The sequence below is a fragment of the Bos grunniens genome, chromosome 29, assembly GCF_055505025.1.
Source record: "Bos grunniens cultivar Pamir isolate PY7600 chromosome 29, Bosgru_T2T1.0, whole genome shotgun sequence".
NCBI classification, from domain to species: domain Eukaryota; kingdom Metazoa; phylum Chordata; class Mammalia; order Artiodactyla; family Bovidae; genus Bos; species Bos grunniens.
Window position 1 is genome coordinate 16398402 of NC_141193.1, and position 15466 is coordinate 16413867.

General features: G+C 46.4%; 1 protein-coding gene across 4 annotated transcripts in view; it reads left to right on the forward strand.

Moving 5' to 3' along the window:
• The window catches only part of NTM (neurotrimin), a 964763-nt gene that overhangs the window by 827456 nt on the left and 121841 nt on the right, over window positions 1-15466 (forward strand). For all 4 annotated transcript variants that reach the window (XM_086384149.1, XM_086384152.1, XM_086384150.1 and 1 more), the window contains exon 4: window positions 11938-12063. In XM_086384149.1, the coding sequence (XP_086240275.1) occupies window positions 11938-12063 (126 nt within the window). The remainder of the gene's footprint in view (window positions 1-11937; window positions 12064-15466) is intronic.

The following is a 15466-nucleotide window of genomic DNA, read 5'->3' on the forward strand; positions in this document are numbered from 1 at the left end:
CTTGTGTTTGAGCGTGTAACTACCAGTGCTTTTAGGCAATTAGAATTAAAGTGCTGATGACGCCATCAAAGCAGCTGAGAATGGAAGCGGTCTTGGCACCACTGGCAGTCAGCAGATTGACAGCCTGGAGATGCCGGGCTCTGCAGAGCTGAGTGCAGGGCCCCTGGGAGGCAGGGCCTCCATCCCTGCCCTGCCGCTGTGCCCCTCGGCCCCCGTCTGACCCAGATGAGGCAGCCTGGGAGTAAGGGATGATTGGAGCCTGCTCTCCTGGGAAGCTCTCAGGGCAAGAGGGGAGTCTGAACAAAAAGAACCACTGCCAGGAATCAGGAAGATCATGGTGACATGTACAGACACATCTGCGTAATGTTTTCTCTCAGGATGGCCAAGGGTGAAGTTCATCCTGGGGTCGGGTGAACAGCCGTGCCGACTGTTGTAGAAAGACTGTTCTCTCTGCAAAGTGGGTTTCTGAGCAGAAGAAAGAACATTCAGAACATCCAGGGACAGAGTTAGGGAACATCTTCCTGAATGGGGAGAAATAGAATCCCTGCTATGCAGGGAAAATGCAGTGGGAGCATCGGAGCTGAGGACATAAAACTGAAGTAGGTAAAGGGTCCCTGCATCTAAGGCCAAGGCTGCCTGGAGGACCCAGCTGTGTGTCCTGAGCCAGATGGGGGCTGTGTCACCTTTCTCTGCAGATCTTTGAGGCTTGTGCAAAAAGTCTGTCTGGAGGATGGGGTCTAGGATACAATAAGACAGCAGTCACACTTGGGTAGCTGTCCTTAACTGGCCCCTCGAGTTTCATGGGCATCAGCTGTGTGCCTTCTTTGGAAAGCGAGAGCCACCGAAAGATACCAGAGGTTGTTGCTCAGTCACTCAGTTGTGTCCAACTCTTTGCAGCCCGCGTGGACTTCAGCCCTCCAGGCTTCCCTGTCCTTCACTATCTCCCAGAGTTTGCTTAAATTCATATCCATTGAGTCAGTGATACTATCTAACCATCTCATCCTTTGCCACTCCCTTCTCTTGCCTTCAATCTTTCCCAGCATCGGAGTCTTTTCCAATGAGTCAGTTCTTTGCATCAAGTGGCCAAAGTATTGGAGCTTCAGCTTCAGCATCAGTCCTTCCAATGAACACTCAGGACTGATCTCCTTTAGGATGGACTGGTTTGATCTCCTTGCTATCCAAGGGACTCTCAAGAGTCTTCTCCAACCACCACAGTTCAAAAGCATCAATTCTTCGGCACTCAGCTTTCTCTGTGGTCCAGCTCTCATATCCATACACGACTACTGGAAAAGCCATCGATTTGATTACACCAGCTTTGACTTTGCCAGATGCCAAGGCAGAAAAAGAATCTGCTTGAAGAGGCCTGGGGGCAAGGCCTCCAAGGACGTGGCGAGGCTGTGGCTGCTGGGACCAGCAGCATGAGACAGCTCCTGGAGCATCTCCCCAGCCCCTGTGTCTGAGTGGTGTGGAGGAAGCTGGCTCTAGGTGTGCTGTCGGGAAGCCCTGGTCAGCTCTCTGGGTTGGCTTTTGCAGCAGACCCTAGTGCTGTTTATCAGGAGTGGATTGGACTCTGTATTATGTTGATTGATCACAGTAGCATTCATCCGCGGTGTAATTAGCAGTTCACTAAGTGCTTTCAGTTATGGGACATATTTCATCTGATCCCAAAGCCCTATAGGCCGAGCTTAGGTCTCAGATCTGCCACTTCCTAGCTCACTGGCTTTGAGCGAGTTAGTAGCTGTTTACAGCCTCAGCATTTTACGTTAAATAGGAAAATACATGGATTCAGTTCAGTTCAGTTCAGTCGCTCAGTCATGTCCAACTCTTTGTGACCCCATGAACTGCAGCACACCAGGCCTCCCTGTCCATCACCAACTCCCGGAGTCCACCCAAACCCATGTCCATTGAGTTGGTGATGCCATCCAGCCATCTCATCCTCTGTCGTCCCCTTCTCCTCCTGCCCCCAATCTTTCCCAGCATCAGGGTCTTTTCAAATGAGTCAGCTCTTCACATCAGGTGGCCAAAGTATTGGAGTTTCAGCTTCAGCATCAGTCCTTCCAATGAACACCCAGGACTAATCTCCTTTAGGATGGACTGGTTGGATCTCCTTGCTGTCCAAGGGACTCTCAAGAGTCTTCTCCAACACCACAGTTCAAAAGCATCAATTCTTTGGCGCTCAGCTTTCTTCACAGTCCAACTCTCACATCCCTACATGACCACTGGAAAAACCATAGCCTTGACTAGACAGACCTTTGTTGGCAAAATAATGTCTCTGCTTTTCAATATGCTGTCTAGGTTGGTCATAACTTTCCTTCCAAGGAATAAGTGTCTTTTAATTTCATGGCTGAAATCACCATCTAAAGTGATTTTGGAGCCCAGAAAAATAAAGTCAGCCACTGTTTCCACTGTTTCCCCATCTATTTGCCATGAAGTGATGGGACCAGATGCCATGATCTTAGTTTTCTGAATGTTGAGCTTTAAGCCAACTTTTCCACTCTGCTCTTTCACTTTCAGCAAGAGGTTCTTTAGTTCCTCTTCACTTTCTGCCATAAGGGTGGTGTCATCTACATATCTGAGGTTGTTGATATCTCTCCCAGCAATGTTCATTCCAGCTTGTGCCTCTTCCAGCCCAGCGTTTCTCACGATGTACTCTGCATATAAGTTAAATTAGCAGGGTGACAATATACAGCCTTGCCATACTCTTTTTCCTATTTGGAACCAGTCTGTTGTTCCATGTCCCATTATTTATCAATTGTACAGAAAATATTGGAGTCCTCTTTCCAATTTTCTTCATGAAATCATGTATGTGAATCAGGTTCTTGATGCCATTTTGTTGTTCCCTCATTTTCATTTTTGAGGACCTCAGTGTGTATAAATTTTAGTTGATTTCTCTCTAATAGTAGAGAAAAATCATCTCTCTACTATCATCATCATCTGTAGTCTGTCTGACTCCCTGTATGGAGACCTTGGGTTAGCTGCATCACCTCTCTGAGCATCAGCGTCTTTGCTGTACAATGCAGGGAATGCATATGGGTTCCCTAGAGGATTTAAGAGGAAGTAGCAAGTGGCAAGGAAATTCCAAAATGGCTCAATAGTTTAAAAAAAAAATCCACCTGCTAATACAGGAGATTCAGGAGACAGGAATTCAATCCTTGGGTCGGGGAGATTCCCTGGAGGAGGCAATGGCAACCCAGTCCAGTATTCTTGTCTGGAGAATCCCATGGACAGAGGAGCCTGGCAGGCTGCAGCGCAGGGGGGTGGTAGAGAGTCAGACAGGACTGAGTGACCGAGTGCACACACACAGCAAATGTTAAGCCCCCGACAAAGCGCTTGGCGTTCAAGGTGTCCTTGCTGTCTCTCCTTCCTTCGTGAGCTGGTCCCTAAAGAGCTGAATGGGGAGCAAGAAGCCAGTCACGTGCCTTCAACCCAAAGCAAGGTGCTTTCACACTAGAGCTGGAAAGCACTTGCTCTGTCTGGATATCGTGATGAGCAAAGATTCCCTTACATCTGCACTTTAAACAATTGATGAAGAGAGCGTTCTTAGCAATTTCTTGGATGTTGCCAAATATAACGGCGCCCTGATGGTGGCAGGTAGGTTGCTGTGAAATTCAATTTGCGCTAATATGCCCAGAAGCAGGGAAGCGTGGCGTGGGGCCCGCGTGGTGTTTACCCTCCTGCCCACGTCTCTATCAGGCATGAGGAAACCAGGTCAGGATCAGAGCTCGCAGAAACTTCCGCCTTTCAGTGGATCCTGAAAGGAACACATTCCGAACTTCGGAACCAGTGGCTTATGACTAATCCCAGATAAATCACTAGCTTTTCTCCCCAGGCTTCTTGATTTTCCCCCTGCAAACAAGAAGGGTTTTAATATGGGGAGAGAGAAAGAGTAAGATGTAAGAAATGACAAAATGATTCTGGGTAAAGAAAAAACAACCCGCCCGAGGCTGTGTCATCAAGGAGCTCTCTACATTTTCGGACTCTAAATTGGGATTCTGAGTATCTAGGATCTAACCTCTCCCTTCTGGAGAGTGGAGAGAGCAAGCACAGTGCTGGGGCGGGGATAGGGGAGGCAAAGGGTCCTTTTGCAAACCCCCACCCCACACCCTGTGCATCCCATGTCCTCACCTTAGGACCCTGCTTACCTCGAAAGCACCAGTACTTCTGAAGAAGGGATGAGCACCCACTTGGGGGGTGGTCAAGCCCATCTCAGCCTCTAAACAAAGTGTCCTTCTTCTGCCCCACTGCACCTGATGTCTATATTTAGCCTCATCTGGGCCTCTAGAGATACACATTGTTAGTAATATCAATAAATCACATTTGAATAGTACTTTATGTTGAAAATATAATTTCTCACAGTTTTATCTGATCCACAGAGCATGTGCTTTAAAAAGGCAAGACAGGTATTCATATAATTAAAATAATCTGAGAGTTAAATGATTGACATGAGTTTATACAGCTAGAAACAGTCAGCCTGGGCTTAATACTCAGGCTTCTGGGGCAAAGCTGAGGATTCTATCGAGAGATCCCACAGATCCCACGATACCTGAAGACATTTCCTATTATACAAATATTTGTCCTGGAAAAAAGGAAGAAGGGAAAAGGAATGAAGAAAAGACAAGCTGATTAGTTTTTTTTTCAGTCAAAATAAGCCAAGAGAATGCCCCTCAGTGGACTCAGCAGTGGGTTTGATGGATCATTTCTCTGTCATGATACAGGGACAGCTAGGACTCCTGGTTGTAAGAGGCGGCAGTTACAGCCTGCCTCACATGAACGCTCCCCAGGAACTGTGGCTCTGGGGTCCAGTGTACAGGGCGAGGCCAATGCAAAAGAGAAGGAAGGTTAGGAAGAGCCAGTGATGGATAGGGAAGATAACGAAACAGTTATGCAGACACTGGAAGGTCCAAAAATATGCTGATGAAACCTCTCACCCACTCTCCTGATAGAGACCGATGCTATGTAGGAATAACCAAGGTCTGTGGGTGGACAGGTGGTCACAGGGAGCTGCAAAGCCAGGTGCCCGTCATGGGAGGGTGTGTCAGCAAGACCCCAGGCAGGGTACCCACACTCCACTGCACTAACTCTGTGTGCAGAGAATACGTTTGGGATCAGACATAAGCTGCAGTCTGTCTCACCATCTGGATAACCTGGCACATATCACTAACAGCTCACAAAGCCTTAGTTTCTTCATCTGTAAATCGGAATCATAATAGTGCCATCTCATAGCATTCTTGTGAAATAAAATAATGGAATCACACTTCCTATAAAATTTCTAATGCTAGACAGAAATTCACAGTCTTGGTGCATATATGAGATGGTCGAATTCTTTTTTTGTGTGTGCATCCTTGATTCAACATGCATTTCTTATTTTTCTAACCCATCTATCTGCTCATTAAAAAGAAAACACTTTAAAATTCTGCATTATAAACTCCCTACACTTTACAGATGAAGATGTACCTTCACCTGTAAAGTGTAGGGAAGGAAACAATGAGGGTGGCCCAGGCATCTCCGTTTGCCTAGAACTTTTCTGGGTTTAGCACTGAAATTCCCATGTTCTGGGAATCGCCTTGAGTGCTGTGTGTGCTTAGTCACTCAGTCGTGTCCAACTCTTTGCGACCCCATGAACTGTAGCCCACAAGGCTTCTCTGTCCATAAGGATTCTCCAGGCAAGAGTACTGATGTGGGTTGCCATGCCTTACTCCAGGGGATCTTCCCAACCCAGGGATCGAACCCAGGTCTCCTGCATTGCAGGCAGATTCTTTCCCATCTGAGCCACCAGGGAAGCCCAACTTCCAGGTAAACCAGGATAGTTGGTCAGCTTGGAAATAATATCTACTTGTGGGATTAATGCAAGGGTAAGATAAAGTGGGGCTTCCCAGGGGGTGCGCATGATGAAGAACCCACCTGCCAATGCAGGAGATGCAGGAGACATAGGTTTGATTCCTGGGTGAGGAAGACCCCCTGGAGGGGGAAATGACAGCCCTCTCCAGTATTCTTGTCTGGGAAATCCCATGGACAGAGGAGTGGTGGGCTTCAGTTCTTGGGGTTTCAAAGAGTCGGATATGACTTACTTACTAGAAAACAACAACAATTTAATAAACAGGAACCATTGAAATTATTATATACTCTGAAAGCCTTCAAGGGCTATTTAAAGATGTTGAGGAAGTTTAGTTATTTCAATGTACTTATATTTCCATACAGCCTTGTTAAAGCACTCATTCATTCAAAACCCACGTGTTGAACACAAACTGTATTCTGGCATCATGCTGTGTGCAGAATGCTTCGTGAGCAAGACAACCAGTTGGGGTTACATTTTCCTTGCGAGAGCAGACCATATGCAATAATCTGGTGTGGGGTATTCTACATCAGGAAAGATGATGGAGGAAGGCTTCATGGAGGACCTAAGATTTAAAGAGTAAGACAGACCTGGCCAGGTGAAGAGTGGGGAGAAAGGAAACTATGAAGAACCAAAGAATGACCTGCGGTGTTTGGGGAGGAAGGGAAGCCAGTGACTGGACATTCCTACACCAGGTTATGGACCCAGGCCTGGGTGTCTCTGGACACCAGGGAAGTCGAGGGTATTCCAGATGGATCCTTTTAATTCTGAAAGACACAGGTCCCAAGGCCTTAGCTGTGATGCAACCCTTGCTGTGAGAACAGTCCCGAGCTGCCATGGGCATCTCAGATCTTCACTGCAGAGAGGAGGTGAGGGTCAGGGGGTAGTGTGAGGAGGGGGGGACATGACGTCAGCAGCAAAGGCGGCATCTAGGATCTGCACGTGTCCTTAGGAGCCTGGTCCAAGGCACTTCTGCGCATCCTCAGCCCCACAGGACCGTGAAAGGCTAATAAAGCATCTTAATTTGGATTTAATAGGGTATCTACTGTGCACTAAAAACAGCCAATTGCTATTTATTAATGACATAATTATTAGAACTTAACACCTGGGCAGTGGAGGCTACATGAAGAGTGAGGAAGTTCCCCAGAATACTGTTTAATAATTATGTTATTTAATTATTTACACATTTGAATTAAAATTCAATAAGAGCCATATTATACCTTAGCATAATACACTAACGTGGAACTCAATCCAAACAGCGTGGCTGAGGGGGTTTCCACCTTTCTTTCCAAACCTAACCTGACCATTTCCCAATTGTTCTGGTTCTATAGGGATTGATTTTCTAGATTCAGACCTCAGAAGTCAGCAGAGACGTCACATGCATCTATGTGGAAATAAGCTGATGGCCTCTTTTAAGGGTCCATGGACTCTTTGCAGATCTCAGACTCACCCCAGACCTCGATTGTGTGATCCCAGCTGCCAACAGGACAGTCCTGCCAGTCTGCTGGTCCCTTGTCATCCCCATGAGCTTGTCTAATACAGAATCAAACTAATGTTCTGCCCCAAAGAAGTTACTCATGTAATGTAAATGAATGAGCCATCCAGCTGCTGTTGAACAGAACGGCCTTCATGTCAGACTCCAGGCTCCTGAATCCTCCACCTAGGAAATCCCCAGGCACCACAGCTTGACCTTGGCGTTGCTCTCAAACCCACCCTTTTCTTTAAGCCCCATGGTTTAACTCAGGCCTTGAAGATTACTTGTAGAAATTGGTTTCTCAGCTCGAATTTCTGTGTATTTGCTCTCTCTGACACCTTGTTACAAGCTTATTTTGTTTAAAGCATATTAATATGTATATATATTTACTATATACTTATATATAGTATTTCCTCTTTTAAACAATTTCAAATGCTTGCCATTGCCTATAGGATGGAGTTAAAACCCAGGAAGTGGGTTAATCCTTGAGTGGGTTACATTTATCTACCATTCATTTTGTGTTGACATGGCGTACATATTTGCCAAGGACTGTGTGTGCATGCTCAGTCTTGTCCGACTCTTTGTGACCCTATGGACTGTACCCCACCAGGCTCCAATATCCATGGATTTCCTAGGCAAGAATACTGGAATGGGTTGCCATTTTCCCCTCCAGGGGATCTTCCCGACCCAGGGATTGAACCCATGTCTACTCATGTCTCCTGCGTTGCAGGCAGTTCTTTCCTGCTGAGCCACTAGAGAAGTCCTCACCTAATACTAAAGCTCACTTATTGCCTAGTTCACGTAGCTTGGAACTTCTGTAAGTGCATTTCACAAACTTACCCCTAAGTCCTGAGAAGAACCCTGTGAAGTACATGCATTTGACTTCATGACATGAAGATGTGAAGCACAGAAAGTTGAGGTGATGCGGAGACTGCCCAGCTCGAGTGCCGCAGATCCAGGATCTGGACCACTGCTCTCCATTGCCTCTGGCGGTGGGTAGACTGCATCCTCCCATGTGTCCTGGATTCCTGCCTTCCCGTCTGTGCCCGTGCACTTCTGTCCCACCTGAAGCAGCTTCACTTCCTTCACCTTCTTGACTATATCTCCATTGTTGATCCCTACACTAGACTCTGTGGCCCAGGAAAAACTGTTCCCATACCCTCACTGGCTGTGATTCTCCCACACTAACTCACAGAACTTAATGTCTGTACTGCTGGTGTCCAGTCACACACAACCCTGTGATGCACTGGGATGTTTATAGGCAGTTTCCCCCAACAGATTGTAAGTTCATGGAGGGTCCACAAAACATATGCATTTCTGCACATCGTGCACACACCTAACCCACAGTTATGTATGCAGTAGCTGTTGACACAATGTTTTTTTTTTCTTTCAATGTGGACCCATTTTAAAGTCTTATTGAGTTTATTACAATATTGCTTCTGTTTTATGTTTTAATTTTTTGGCCATAAGGCATGTGGGACCTTAACACCCCGAGCAGGGATCAAACCTGTACCTCCTGCATTGGAAGGCAAAATCTTAACCACTAGACCATCAGGGAAGTTTCTTACTCAATGTTTGATGAGTGACTTTTGGCCCTTCCTCCTTCAGTAGCTATTCTTCCATTAATAATGGTGCCTGGCCGTCAGAAGTCTTAATAATAGGATTTTTCTAACATCGCCTCCTTTGCCTGGAATGTCTTTCCACCTCAGAACCGATTAATGTTTACTTATCTCCTGGAACTTGTCTGGGGTGTCTCATATCCAAGGAGCCCTCCCTGACATCCATCTCCAGGCTGGCTAGGGTGTCTCTCTCTGCATTTCCTCACCACCTTATCGTATACATTAAAGGGATTTGTTTCTGTTCTGGTTTGTGCATTTCTAGACTGTGGACTCCTTGAGGACAAGCACGATGTCTTTTTATCGTCATGTCCTTGGGGCTGAGCACAACACTGGTATATGGAAGTACTCAGTGAATATTGATGGATGAATGAATGAACAATGCGTAAATCAAATGAATGAACAATGCGTGAATGAAAGCAATGCAATCTCAGTATGTTTCTAACAGCCTGCTCTTGATTAGCCAAGGTAAGATGCAGGATGTATCCATGAAAACAAAATAAAATTGTGAGTAGCCCTATCCATTGGCCAAAATCTTCTTATGAACATGTATTAGCCACAATCACAGTGCATCCTTGTCAATTTATTTTAATTTTACATACTGGCAGCATGTTAGAAGTTGCCACCTGGACAATGATACTTGTAATCTCCTTGCATCTTAGGCACTGTGCCAGTTTGGTTCTGATAATTGGGATTGCACCTCTGGTCAGACCACCTCACCTCTCTGCCCTGAATGGTCTGCCTTTCAAGTTCATCTCAGGGCAGTCTGCCATCTTCAAGCTCTACTCTGAGGCAGGCTTGAAAGACCAGCGAGCATTTCACCAACTTCAGCTGCATGAGTTGGATGAGTTCCAGTTGTGAGAGGAGGGAGACAATTCTAGATGATTCTTCCAAGCATGAGGTGTGATGGTCTCATTTGATATACTCACTCTGCTGACAGCTTTGGCCCAAACTTCCTCCTCTTCTACTCGGGGACTGTCCATTGTTCTCTAGTGTATGATTAGCAGATTAGCTATCATGTAAGAAGCCAGGAAAATGAACTCCCAGCAAGCCCTTCCAAAGCAAGAGTAATTCATTACCCAGCCTGATTTCCACTTAAAATGTATTTTGAGCACACTTCCAACTACAAACCCTAAATCACCCTGTGTTCACAAAGTCCATCATTTTTTATTTTATTGCGTGGCGTTGGCGTGACATAATCCCTTGCAGAGCATCTCAGAGTGCTTTACAGATCAATAAATTACTTACCTGCAGAGTTGAAGCGATGTCTGCAAGGCCAGCACCGTCATTCTGCAGCAGCCTGTCCTCTGAGAAACAGGCAAGGCTGTGCAATTGCCAAGTGGGGGCAGGATCAGGGCTAGGGCTTCAAGAATTACGTGCCAGTTAAAACTGTGTGTATAAAATGCATCAGATTTAAATGACTTAGAGAGCTTAGGAATTGGGATCCTTCAGACGGTCAGCAAATCAAGTGCTCAGTCATTAACTGATCAAGTTTCTTTCTCTTCTGGAAGTTTCAATTTAGCTTTTATAATGATACAGCCATAAATCACAATGATATGTCTTAGAAGTTTCAGATCTTAGAGGTTGGGGTCACTCCCCAGCCCTGGCTACATCCACCTTCACACTGCTCCTACCTGAAGCTCCATGTGGATTTAAGTCTAAAAATGATGAATTGGTGCTTGCTTTATGCAAGGTGCCGTATTGGAGACAGCAGAAAATAAAATGATGAGCAAGGCTCTTGTACAGTGTCTTCCAGTATAATCATGTATAGTCAAGGAAAAATATGACGCATGTTATGTAAACCAGCTTATTTTAATACTGTGGAGGAAGCTACATGGTCTCTAGGATGGAGAGGCAGTGCCCTTGGGCATGGCCTGGAAGACCTCCTGGAAGGGATGCTGGCTCAGCCAGGCCTTGAACGATTCCAGTCGGTCTAGACAGTTGGAGAAAGGTGCTAGGGGACCAAAATGAGAAGCAAGGGCTTGAGGCTCAGGAAACAAAGTCCAGTGAATGCTTGTTAATGAGCATTCCTGGTTGGGTGGGGCTTAGAGATGGATGGGAAGTCAGTTTTCAGGAGAAGTATAGAAAATGGCAAAGAACAGCTCTCTGCAGACACCTCCATTTCTGGAGGAGAAAATCCAGCATAACCAGGAGTGAGTGATGAATAATTCCAGAAGAGAAAAGACAAGCGCAGAAAGTTCCAACCAGTCTTATTTTTGTGTGAGGGTTGCGTGGGGTCTTAGCCACGTCTGGGAAGTGAGGGTGATGCTCAGCTTGCCTGGGGTCTCCTGCAGGCCAGGTGTCACCGTGTCTTGGGGGATCATGGGTTCTGGAAAGACACTTGGGGTGGCTCAGAGGCGTGCTGACTGAAGGAGGAAAACTCATATGAAGACACCTATGAGAATTGGACAGAGAGGGCACGTAAGCTTGAAGCACTAGTATGTCAGAACCAATGTTGGTAGAATTGAAATGACATGTGTTATTGGCCCGGTTTTGAGGTTGTTGTAAACATGTAGCTAGTTGGGGAAATGATTCCTTTGAACAACCGTTCTAATTCCATCCTATAAATATTTGTTGTATTTTTACTATGAAAATGCATAGTAAAATGTTTGTGGCTCAGTTGTGTCCAACTCTTTGCAATCCCATGAACTATGGCCTGCCAGGCTCCTTTGTCCATGGAATTCTTCAGGCAAGAACACTAGAATGGGTTGCCATTCCCTTCTTCAGGGTATCTCCTAACCCAGGGATCGAACCTGTGTCTCCTGCATTGCAGGCAGATTCTTCTGAGCCACCTTCCCAGGCTCTCCGACATTGCCTTTATATAGGAGGAAATAGAAGCTGAAGTCAAGGTGAGATGTTTCTCTCAAGTGTAAGGTGATCCCTCTAGTTCCTCCTCATTGACTATAGCCCCTGTGTTTCTGTCCCTGGGTTATTCTGCCCACTCCCCTTTGAAGAAAACAAATAAATATTTCAACAAAATTTTAATTTTCCTTCTACCTGTTTTGTCTCCACAGTATCTCCCAAAATTGTGGAGATTTCTTCAGATATCTCCATTAACGAAGGCAACAACATCAGCCTCACCTGCATAGCAACGGGTAGACCAGAGCCCACGGTTACCTGGAGACACATCTCCCCCAAAGGTAAGAGAAGCGGCTTGGGACATCGTGTCATGCGAGGAAGTGGGAGAATCGTTGGCTGTGGCAGGAGGTTATGGTGCTGATGGCCTGGTCACAAGGATCCCACATTCTTGGTGGCCTGATAACAATATACCCGTAGCTCCGCAGAGAATATCGGTGTTCTCGATGCAAGATGGGCATCACCTCTAAGATTCCAGAAATCACGCTGGAGGATTGATGCAACCCCTGGGAGAGTAATCTACCTTGTTTCTGGGTGAAAGGGTGCTGAGATGTCCTGGGTGACTTTTCCGTTCACATGGATGGTAGAGTGCTCAGTGCGGTGTTGGTGGCATTGTTCAGCTGGTTGTGGTAAGAGAGAGAAAACACAGACGCACAGTGATGGGGGAGACCTTGGGATGGCCACGTCCCTAAAAGGAACACTTCCAGGTCTGTACTGCTTCAACATTGCCAAGCATCTGGTCTCTAGGCCATGAGTCCTCGTGTGGTTTTGTCGTCGTTCTACTCTGATTAATCCCAGATAACAAATATCACTTAATGTGTGACTAAATTGCAAAACTCACTTTGTCTAAATGTCTAGATGTTCTGTAGACCAGACTAAGTGTTGTTTTGGGCTTGCATAGATTGAACCTGAAACTTTAACAATTTAAAGCAAGATGCCATTTATTAAGGGCTTCCCCAGTGGCTCAGCAGTGAAGAATCCACCTGTAATGCAGGAAATGCAGGAGACGAGGGTTCGATCCCTGGGTCAGGAAGATCCCCTGGAGGAGGGCATGGCTACCCACTCCAGTATTCTTGCCTGGAGAATCCCATGGACAGAGGAGCCTGGTGGGCTACAGTCCACCGGGTCACAAAGAGTCAGACGTAACTTGAGGGACTGAGCGTGGGCGTCATATATTATAAAGCTAGCTTTTGTGCAAGGTGCATTACATGGTTTCATTTGTTCTTAAATGTCGACTGAGTGCTTGGGGATATAGCGATAAGCCAGAACAGGCAAGTCTCTGCTCTCATGAGCTCACATCCTCATGATACAAATAACCAGTGATATTAATAATAATAATAAGTGGCGATAAGGATGGGACAATAGAACAGGATACGTGGACAGAAGGACAAGAGGTTTGGTCAGGAAAGGTGTTTGACATGGTGACATTTGAGCTGAGACCTGAATAAAAATCCTTAAATTTCATTGCTTGTGTCTGGCTAGCCTAAAATACACTCATGTAAGTATGTATGTATACATGTGTGTATTTGTGTGTAGGCATGTGTGTATATGTAAGTGCATTGTTGGCTCATGAAGGTTTAAGATGCTAAAGGACAGATACCCCCTATTGTAAAATAGATAAACAGCAAGGGCCTACTGTAAAGCACAGGGAATTATACTTAATATCTTGTAATAACCTATAATGGAAAAGAATCTGAATATATGTGTGTGTGTGTATTTATATATATATATAACTGGATCACTGTGTTGTACATCTGAAACTAATCCACTACTGTACATCAACTATACTTCAATAAAAATGAAGATGCTAAATTCACCGCAGGGGTGGTCATTTGCTTGGTGTTGCAGTCTGAGTCCCCCTAAAGCAGACCCTGAGATGCTGATTGGTGAGCTAGAAGTTTATCGGAGGTGGCGTTGGGCTCAGCCCTGTGAAAGGGCAGGGGGGTCGGGCTGGGGGAGAGGTTGACTGTGGTGCCATGTGTGAGAGCAGGATGCCTGTGGGGTGTTCTGAAGACAGGGTGGGTTGTGCCCTACTGAAGGTACGGGGGTGACCTTTTACGCCAGCACCGTAGTTGGTCAGAGAATTTGGGCTGTGAGCCCAGTCCAGGTATCTCTCTTCCTACTGGAGCTGAGGACTGTCTGGTCCACCCTGGGGCAGTTGTCCTCCATTCCTGAAGAAGGCAGGCATCGCAGGGTCCACTACACCTGGGCTTTGATGCAATCAGTTGAAGAAGACTGCATGGGCCCCAGATAGCAAATCCCCCTCTTGGGGTGACAAGTCGCCCTAAGGATGTTTTCACAGAAGGGGTGAGATTTTCAGTGTGTTTAGCTGAAACACACTGAGAACTCTCTGTAGCCACTGCACTTGAATGCACCACTGTGAGCGAGGGAATCAGAGAGATGCTTGCGTTTCTCCGGTCTCTCAACTGGAACTAACCTTACAGGGGGCATGGCCCACAATCTGGGAGGAGGTTTCACTGGACCTAAGACCGCTAGTGATGAAAAGTGGTCTTGGGGCACATCCCAGGGAAGGGTGTCCAGGTGGACAGACTTTCTGGTTCAAGGTGCGCGGCGTTCATCCCTGAAAATGTCGGGTCCTCAGTGCCGCTGGACGCTGGGACGGTCTGTGCCTGTAGACTCCGCAGAGCATTCATCATCTCAGCATCACGGACTTTGCTTCTATCAGGAGGCACCTCGCCCTCCATCCTGCAAGTCCCCCTCTGACTCCTGTTTGATGTCTTTTCTCATCCCTCCTCTGGCCCTGCAGCTCTTTGTCCTTTTCTGGGTTCTTTTTCTTCCTTTCCTTTTCTTTCCTTTCTTCCCCTCTCCTCCGTACGTCTCCTCTTTTTGTCCTGGCCTTTCATGCTTTCTCTTTTTGTTCTCTGCTTTCCTGTCTCTCACAGCCTCCTACACGTTCCCCTTCAGTCTCATTTCATCCCACATTGTCATCTCCTTTTCTCTCTCTTCCCCTCACAACCACTTTTGTCTCCCCACTGCATTGGCACCTTCTCCGTTCTTCCTGCGGAGGTTTGCACTGCTGTGCGCTAGCGTCCTTCCCCCACCCTGGCCATCCAGCTGCCTCATTTCCCCAGGAGACTTTACCTGAGCCCCGGCCAGAGGCATCCATTTTCCTGGGGTTTTAGCTGCTATGGAAACAGAAGATGGATCAAGAGGAGAGGAGCAGGATAATCAGAATCTACCTGTGGATCAGAGTAATTTAGACGCGCAGCTTTTCCCAGATCCCCGGTCAGGATTAACTACCCAGATTCAAGCTGACGAGAGACATGCCACGTGGTAACTAATCACCTCGGGGTTCACGCAGTGCTGCTTTCTCGGTGACTGATTATTTGGAGATGAGAGCTGTCACTGGGCTATGGCTGAAACCAAACGGAAGCTGGAGACCCTTAGTGGCCAGAGCTTCATCTCACCCCACTAAGTGCCTGCAAAATGCGGCTTATTTTACGTACATGTGGACAGAATGGGGTTCCTTAGAAGAAAAGATGCCCTACACCAAAGCGAAGGCTCCAAAGACAGAGCCTCTATCATCCCTCGTGCCATTCTGTGTGGGCAGGTCACGACTCAATCAAGGTCATTTTTTTAATTTAAATTTATTTATTTTAATTGGAGGTTAATTACTTTATAATATTGTATTGGTTTTGCCATACATCAACATGAATCTGCCACAGC